This window comes from Hydra viridissima, unplaced genomic scaffold (assembly GCF_058129835.1).
Source record: "Hydra viridissima isolate aposymbiotic clone 2 unplaced genomic scaffold, HvirCarnegie_v1 scaffold_2, whole genome shotgun sequence".
NCBI lineage: Eukaryota > Metazoa > Cnidaria > Hydrozoa > Anthoathecata > Hydridae > Hydra > Hydra viridissima.
Window position 1 is genome coordinate 24,992,640 of NW_028324301.1, and position 9,561 is coordinate 25,002,200.

Consider the following 9,561-nt stretch of genomic DNA (forward strand, 5'->3'; position numbering starts at 1 on the left):
TTGCAGACAATGTGAAACATAGTAGAGCCGTGGTAAACGAAGAAACCCTTAACAAATATTTTGATAATTTTTACCTAGAGTTAAAGGATATACCTCCAGAAACTATGATGAGACCAATATAACAGATAATCCAGGGTCCAAATCCGTTATTGTTCGTCGTGGCCATGGAAACCGTGTTGAAAAAAAACAAGAATATTCAAAGCAGTCGACCAGTTTAATGTTTTCTGGCAATGCTGTCGGAGAGTTTTTGCCGCCCATGGTTGTTTATAAAGCAAAGAATCTTTACCAGGGTTGGACTCAAGGTGGACCACCTGGAACTGTTTATGTCATCACTCCTAATGGGTGGTTTGATAGTAGAACATTTACTAGATGGTTTATGGAAATATACTTACCTGTTGCTATTTCAAAAGCCGGAACAACATTGTTAATTGGGGATAATCTTGGTTCACATTTTTCTCCTGAAGTTATTGAAGCCATGATTCAACATAACATCAAGTTTATAACAATGCCCCCAAATGCAACTCATCTCTGTCAACCACTAGATGTTGCTATATTTAGAGGATTAAAGCAGTCGTGGAGGAGTATTCTTTTGAAGTGGAGAGTAGAAAGTCGTATCAAAGGAGCAATCCCAAAGGAACACCTACCTACGCTTTTAAATAAATTGAATAACACTTTGCGGCCAGAAGCTTTGATAAGCGGATTTCGAGCAACGGGGATCTACCCTATGGACAAAACAGAGGTTATAAAACGCCTTCTAGGAAAATATAAAGATCCTGGTGGTAAAGACACCGTAATGATTCTTAACCAATCTGTTTTAGATATTTTAAAAAATAATTTAGGATTAGGCGCAAACCCACCTGCAAAACGCAAACCACGTGGTCCAAAGGCGGAACCAGGTAAAAGATTTTATCGTTTAGAAAAGTTAATGCCATCAAGTTCAACAGAGCTTAACAACAACACAGATAGTAATTGGTACTGTGCTTTATGTAACAAAAAGTGGGTAGAGTTAAGCAATCATGTATGGATTCAATGCGACAATTGCATTAAACCATATCACCTCCAGTGTTGTGGCCTCATTTATGATAAAGATTATTTTTATGAGCTCAATATTGAAAATATCAACTTTGTATGCAGCATGTGTGAATCATTTGAGAAATTGAAGGATAGTGACAGCTGATGTGCTATTTTATGTAGGATAGCTTTGTAAATATTGTGATACATGTAAATATATTTAAAAAAATAGGTTTTAAAAGTAGTATGTTAATTTTTTAACATAAACTGAATTTAAAAATAAATTGTTTTATTTACAATAAACTTTCTGTTATCTGTTTGATCTTTAGCAGTGCTTTCCCCCATTGTATTATTGTAATATAGCCTTAATTTAGGATATGAAAGCGATGTGTAATGTTCAAAAGTCACCCCAAATCGGCTGTTCATTTTCACCCCGTTTAGGAAATACATATATACTCGTGTAAAACCAGAAAACTAAGGCATTTACTTCATAGTGTTGATCAGGCTTACAACTTTTACAGTAGTGATTAGGCAAACAGTTTTCTTCCATGATGCAAAAATGTTCAAAAAGCTTTCATAGTCACCCCCATTCACGGTGCCCTTAACTAACACTTCCTATTTAAAAAGACACGAAGCTCAAAACAACAAAAGCTTGATTTCCTTTTTCCTATTACACAAAATAAAAATTTTTTAATAGAAATTTTTTTTTCATAATAGCACTACTGATGAAACTATTAAAGGCCTCTAGGGCAAAATTTTAGATAAAAGATGTACAGTTGAATAAATCATTTTTAAGAAATAAAAACTTTTTAGATTGTTTTATTGTTCCTTTGCTAGGCATACATTTCTCTTATTATATCGGTTTACATTATATTATTAGTTCGGTACAAAAACGAAATTGTTTTGCATTTCATCTACAAGTTTTGTGTATTAATTACCCTGTAAACACCGTATGATGGCTCTTTATTGAGCCAATAAATTTTTTTAAAGAATATAGTGAACCATTATATGTCATTATATTGCCTTGTTTGCTGAGGCTTTGCGCTTGTTGATTTGCATTTGCAGATAATATCGAAACCCGAAAACTGACCGACTTAATTAGGCATGTATTGGGTCAATAATGGCAAAAATATTTTTATATTTTTAAACCAAAAGCTGCGCAAGAGACGGATTTTTTAATATGGTATTGATTTAATTACTGAATTACTGCTAACATCATCAACTTTATTACCTTCATTTCTTCTGATGAGTAATACAGCTCTTGATAAGTATAGCAATAGTTTTGGCTAAAATCAAAGTGTATTATTAATTCACCATCCATAATATTATCTATTTGGTGGCGATAAACAGACGCTTGGTGACGTTTAATTAAATGGTGAATCCGAAATTGAGGGAGCATTTTCAAAAACTCTGTATATGTTGCATACAAAGACTGTTTGATCAATCCCTGCTCTAGACGATTTGTAACCTTGTCTTTGTACCAATTTATGTAACTGACTTCAATGCATTCATCGTTTTGCTTTTTGGATGGGGGTAGCATTTGGTTGTTAGGGCAATTAGCACAAAAACTACATGACAGTAAGAGGCAATCTGGAGTGAAATAATCTAGTTACAAATATTTTTCTCATCTCCAAGACAAAAAATTTTATACAACAATCATATAACTAAAATTAAAGATAATAATAGACGTTTATATCCAACACAAGTTGTGAAATATCTTGGTATTTTTACAGATTCAAACCTCTCATGGAATTTTCATATAGATGTACTCCGTAAAAAACTCAATCGAGCTAATGGCATGTCTTCAATAATTTGCCGTTATGTTGATAAAACTACCCTTAAAAATCTGTGTTTTGCAATTTTTAAATCTCATCTCATCTACTGTTGTCAAGTTTGGGGAGAAATTTGCAGCTGTAATATTAATCAATTGTCATCAGCTTAGCGCCAATCAATCCGAATAATTAATTTTCAACTCCATAATATAGAAACTTCAAACTTTTTCAAAAAACTTGAAACTCCTTCCTTGTCAGCACCAGTTAGATTTGCTAATCTTTTTGTTTTTGACTCCCTTAAAAAAATTACGCTTCCTCTATTACAACCTTCTTCACTTCGATTTATACATTCACATTTAACTAGAAACATCAATAATCGAAAACAAAATGTACCTCCCTATAAAACTTTGAGCTATGGTACGAATTCAATTACACATCAGTGCATCAGTGAATGGAATCGAAGTCTTGTGTGCGTTGTGAATGAGTTTGAAAAGTTAAAATTTCAAAGTAACTCATTTTCATTTCATCATCTTCATTTCATTTTATTTAAAACAAAATAAATTTAAACAAATTCTAAAAAAAAATTTATTTTTATTTTTTATCATTATTAACTCCTTTAGTTTTCTTTTTTTTTTCTTAATATTTTTATAGAAACTTTGTTTTTGTCATTAATATTTATTACTTTCATTACTGCTGTTTTTATTTTTACTACTATTATTAAAACTATTTAAATACTATTATTTTTGCTGTTACTTTTGCTCTATTAAATTATAAAGTTATTATTGTTATTATTGTTACTTTTTTAAATTGATGTCATTTATTTCAATGTAAACATATAACAGGTTATTTTACTAAAGATTATGCTACAGGAGCTGCCTAAATGACCCTGTTGACCTTAACTTAAAAAAAACAAACAGCAACTAAGAAATAATTGCGCCTAAAAAATCTCAGCGACGATGCACTAAATATAAAGACAAACAAGTGAACTTAAAATGCTCTTTCTAGACAACAGTTTTTATGCTTTGCAATGCAATCCTTAGACGTTTTTTCTAAACTTTGTTTTATGTTTCTCTTCTACTTCATTTTATCTTTTTGCGGTTTGTGTTTTTTTTATTTCAAAGCATATTTTAAAAAAGATAATTTGTGAAATTATTTTTACAAGCGCTTTTTGTAAAGATGAAATGCTCTTGTTACCTTTTAACATTACAAAAAGGATTTTCTTCTGTTCAAACATTTATTACACTAGGGTCAATCAAAAAGTTCATATAATCAATTTTTTTTAAAAACAAAGAATAAGCATGAACAATTAAATTAAGAGTGGATCATAAGTAAGCATCATGCTTCAAAATAATCTCATTTAAATCTGTTTTCAGTTTTTCCAGTTGCCGTTGCATATGATCATGTGAATGTGACCTTAAGTTTGTCTCCATGACTTCTTGAACCGCTTCCTTTGTCTGAAAATCCAAATCCTTGCGATAAAATTTAAATGAAGAAAAAACATATCTGTCCAACAAATTAAAGTCGGGGCTATATGGAGGTTGAATGACACGGGTGACTTTTTTCTCAGCAAGAAAGTCTCTGACTGCAGCAGATACAAGTGGCCTGGCATTATCGTGCTGAAGGAGCATTATGTTCCATGTTACTCTTTTCATGCCTTTGTTGACAAAATTAGAATGCATATTTGATTGGAAAAGCATGTACACTTCTGAATTGACCGATTGTCTATTTGGAAGTACCTCAACACAGGCCTTGCCATCAAATGAGAAAGCGCAAACTGCCATACTTTTTGCATCAAATTGTGATCTCCTGATACGTTTCGGAGCTTCTTCACCCTTTGAAATCCAAGCGAGATTACTACGTTTACACCCGATCGATCTGTGGTAAATCCACTTCTCATCCACAACAATTAGACGTCATTCAACATTCAATTCATCTCGTTGGATGGTCAGAAATTTATGCGCAAATTCAACCCGATTTTTTTGATTTGCTTGGGTGAGGCCATATGGAACCCATTCTGAACAAATTGATCTTTTCATCAATTTTTCGGTGATTATTGAATAAACTGAAACAAAAGAAATGTTTACGACATCACAAATTTGCTCTATTGTTAAAAATTTGTCTTCATCTAGCAGTTGTTGAATGATCTCAATGTTGTCTATAGTTGTTGAGGTACTGGGTCTACCTGGCCTCAATTCATCTGAAAACTGTTATAATCACTTATGTTTGATGTAGAATACTTTTGATAGTACTTGTATACTGTTTGAATGGAAGTTGCATCCTCACACCAGGCAGTAGTTATGAATTTGTGAGCATCAGATGGAGACTTCTGATTACGACGACAAGTCTCAATTAACAATCTAATACCAACTTTGTCAGTTTGCATTATAGCTTTAATTATTTAAATGATCTAATTTTAAAAATATCTATTTTATTAAGCATATATGTACATAAGTTAATGTTAAGAATATCTATAAAAAATTTTATTGGCAAGATTATTTAAACACGAATTATACGATCTTTTTAATTATACTAATAATTTAAAGTGTTAAATAATATTTCAGAGTTAGTAACAGAAACGACCAAAAGAGCCTGTAATATAAAGTTAAACAAAATAAATTGATAGAAGAAGAAAAAAATTCATTTAAAAAAAAAAAGAAATTAAAGAAAAATGAAAATAAGAACTTCTAACAAAAAGCTCTTCTTTTTATTTTTTAGCTCTAGTCTAAGAAAATGGTTTTAGATTTCTTGTAAGCATCAGAGCCTAGGTAAGGAAAGTATCGTGTGATCACTAAACTGGTCATTTTATACCATGCCAATCCTACGATACCCAAAACGCTACATGACTAGCATTTCGCTATCGGAAGGACGGAACTTTCCAATAAAAACTTCGAAAAATCTTTTATAGAAGTATCGAATATACAAAACATTCGAGACTTAAATGCTCAATTCCTGGCATGAACAGTTGAACTGACCCATTACTAAGATAGTTACTAGCTGTTCCTTCTCAGTTTAGGCTATTTGTTTTATTAAATATCGTTGATTGTAGTATCGCACATGAGAGACTTCTAAAACTCTGATTCTTAATTCATAGAATGAAGAGATGAACTCACACACACTACCGAGGTTTTTCTTAGCCGTCAGTTCTTAAAATAAGCAGTGAAGCTGTTTGATTACACATTGTTATTTCCGGAGTTACACCTACACCATTGCCGAAACTGTGATGCTTGGTTCCTTTAGGAAATTGAAGAAGCTTACTCTTCATCCATGCATTTTCCTAATTGCTCGCTGTTATGCTTTGCAATTCAGTGAAGCTGTTTGATTAAGTTTCATCGATGGTAAGGGTGTAAATGCAAATCCTCTGAAGCTGTGATGCTTATTTTTATTGAATGGAGAGATTTTAAAACTGCGGTAAATAGTGCCTTGATTGGAAAGACCCTAAAAGTTGCACAGAGCCACACCAAAGACTAAAATCGACTTTTTCCTTTTTAGACAACGCAGCAGGCAGCATCGTTGTACTGTCACCAAGTAGACGCTCTACGCCACCGACGCCATTTCAACCGTTTTGACTCCTTTGGTACGCTGGAGACACTTGACGCTGTGTCGTCACCAAGCTTGCAACGCTTGTGAAATACCCCAATGGCGGCTTTTTGCGACGTTTTGTACGATTAAGACGCTAAAGTGCCCAAAGCTTTGAAAGCGACGTCACAAAATTCGCAAGACTTTATCAAAGAAAATTTCGGCGGCCAGATGAAACTGTTTGTGCTGACTCTGCAATTCTTAGGCGGTTAAGCGTTCGAGTCGAGAGATCAGATGTTTTTTTGTAACCTCAGAGACCGGCTGATCCGTTTGCGACGCTACGAATAGAAAGAAGACGACAAACGACTGGGTTGTTCCCGTAACAAACCTCCGTGCGTGTCTCCATCATGAGTGGCTTTTGGGGAAACGTTCGCTTTAAATTCAAAGCGAGGGTTGTTGAAAATAACAAACGCCTGGTTAACGTTTTTCTAACGGCAGAGATCGTGCTTACGATGGATGCAGGCCGTTTGACTGAGTCCAAAGGGCAAGACTTATCGGGAAATTTTTCTAGGTCTTTGCGGCTCATTACAACCGATGGACGCCCTTCGTGGTCCCCTAACCATAAAACTAACCCTTAATGCCAGCCCTAACGATTGTCAACAGAATCTTTTATTTCCGTTTCAAAGCAGCCAATGGTTGTTGTTGTGTGTTCTGTTATGTGAATTTTATGTTTTTTTTCAAAGGTTTTCATAACTTTTTCAACATCATTTGAAGCTGCTTTCTTGATATTAACATGTTTATCAAGGTACAAGTTGTTAAAGGTAAGAAGTATTCCAATGTTCTCTCTGGTCATTACGTAACTGTAGGAATTGTTCATTTTTTAATAAAACAAAGTTTTATGTAACAAAAGATTGATTCTCTAGTATACTGCTATAGTTTATTGTAATATAAATAATTATCGTGTTTTTCTAAGGTTTAATGTTAATAAAAATGATAAATTTCAATTAAAAAAAATATTCTATCACTTGTAATCATTAACATTTTTATTTAACAAAACAAGTTATATTTACGAAGTTTTATTCTCCTTGCAAAACAAAAAAATGTTCAATCAAAAAAACACTCAATCACCAAATCATTACAATTTCCATATAACATAAGATATCATAAAACATTCAGAATAGTTATTTGTCATTGAACATACAGTGTCTCAAAAAATTATCCGACCAAACAAGTTTTTCCCAAAAAAAAATGTTTACGCTCTAAATTATACTAAAAACAATGAATAGCGATACTTACTTTGTCTGTCATTTTAATTCTAATGGGAATAGTATGTTATTTAGCGTTCATATTTTTTGATTCATGCTTCAGTTGGTTTATTATTTGTCCTAAGAGAAACTTAGTATTGAATAGGCTTGTAAAAAAATTATCCGACCAAGCGATATTTAGGTAAGTTTAATTAATTTTATGTGAAATTTGGTGAAATATTTTAGCAAATTTTTATACAATTAATGAAATTGCATAACAAAAAACTGTTTTTTTTGTAGTAAAAAAAAAAATTATGTATAAAAAAAAGGTTTCATGTTTTTTTAAGTAAAATGGTGGGAGGTAAACGTCACTGGACTGTTTCTCAGAGAAATTTAGCTGTTGATCTAGTCAATCAAGGTAAAACCTATCGTCAGGTGCAGCAAGAGACTGGAATTCCTCATAATACAGTATCCAACATAAGGAAGAAGTATAATTTGATCGGAACAACAGCCACAAAAGAAGGGCAGGGTCGCAAAAAAAAGACTTCTAAGAGTTTTGATAGAAACTTAATTATACAAGTCAAGAAAAATTGCTTCATTTCTGTTCGAAAACTGGCTGAGCAAGCTGAAGAGAATTATGGAATAAAATTATCTCATCAGACAATCAGAAATCGTATCCGAGACTTTTTGAAATCCCTGATTTCAAGGACGACTTGTGTGTAATAAACCATATTTGAGTAAGAAACACATGAAAAGAAGATTGGAGTTTGCTAAGAAGTTCAAAAACATGCCGTTAAGTTTCTGGAAAAAGATCCTGTGAAGAGACGAATCGAAATTCAACTTAAAGTCATCTGATGGAGTCCAAAAAGTTTGGAGAAAAGCCGGAGAAGCCTACAAATTAAGCTGCGTGAGAGGAACTGTCAAGTATGGCGGCGGTAACGTGATGGTATGGGGTTAAATGGCTTGGAAGGGTGTCGGAAAACTCCAATTTATAGATACTACAATGGATCAGGTGCAATACAGAAACATATTAAAGCAAAATTTGAAGTCATTTGCTCGAAAACTTCGGCTAGGATCTGATTTTACATTTCAGCAAGATAACGATCCCAAGCATAGTGCCACTAAAACCAAGGAGTGGTTTGCTGAAAATAATGTTGAGGTCTTGGAATGCCCGCACAATCACCGGACCTTAATCCCATCGAACATTTGTGGGAAATTTTAGACCGAAAAATTGGAGATCGGTCATTTTCCAAAAAAGATAACCTCAAAGTGGCAATTGAAGAAGCCTGCGAAAAGATTCAACCAGAAGAAACAAAATCTTTAGTTGAATCAATGCCTAGACCTCTAGAAGCTGTAATCCAAGCATAGGGAGGCTCAACAAAGTATTAAAATAATTGTTTTGTTATATAATAATTTGTTATAAAACAAATAATGTGTTTGGTCGAATATTTTTTTGACAATAAAAAAACGACCTAAGTTCCTTTATTTTAAGACTGAAAACCTTGTGATTCAAATTTTACATTAAAATAAATAAAATCTATTTAAAAACATGTTCTTTTATTTTCATTAATCTTGAGTTTACCAAAAAAGTCTAAATTTATGAAAATACAGCACTTTTTTTAGGAAAAATATTTAAAAAAATGTTTGGTCGGATAATTTTTTGAGACACTGTATAGAAAATTGATAGTCAAAAGGGTTCAATCACCTTAATCACTGAAGTTTTTATTTAACATAAGAATTATCAAATTTTTAGAACTTTTATTATTGTTGCAAAATAGAAAATGACCAACAATAAATAAATAAATCACTTCAATCACCAAGAATATTTCTTAAAATAAAGAATTATCAAGTTTTCAAAAATCTTATCGTCATTGAAAAAAAAAATTCTAATCAAAGAAATATTTTAATCATTAAAAACTTTTATTTGAAATCAAAGGTTTTAATTAGTGTATCTCTGGATATCTGAAACTTTAGCCTAAAAAAGATCATGCCAGTCCATGTTTTAGTTCAATAGCTCT

At 32.5% G+C, this 9,561-nt stretch overlaps 1 protein-coding gene across 1 annotated transcript; it reads left to right on the top strand.

Annotated features, from left to right (window-relative positions):
- The first annotated feature begins 7,506 nt into the window (after positions 1-7,506).
- On the top strand, positions 7,507-9,200 carry LOC149892582 (uncharacterized). Its single transcript, XM_090079222.1, has 2 exons — positions 7,507-7,745; positions 7,891-9,200. The coding sequence occupies exons 1-2, from the start codon at positions 7,618-7,620 to the stop codon at positions 8,264-8,266; spliced, it is 504 nt and encodes a 167-aa protein (XP_089935348.1). The 5' UTR covers positions 7,507-7,617; the 3' UTR covers positions 8,267-9,200.
- The last annotated feature ends 361 nt before the right edge of the window (positions 9,201-9,561 follow it).

Excerpts from the sequence above, each read along its gene's own strand:
- LOC149892582 (XM_090079222.1), top strand. The coding sequence starts at position 7,618 with ATGGGAATAGTATGTTATTTAGCGTTCATATTTTTTGATTCATGCTTC. Across the intron at positions 7,746-7,890 it reads TCCGACCAAGCGATATTTAG|TAAAATGGTGGGAGGTAAAC; the intron begins GTAAGTTTAATT and ends TGTTTTTTTAAG.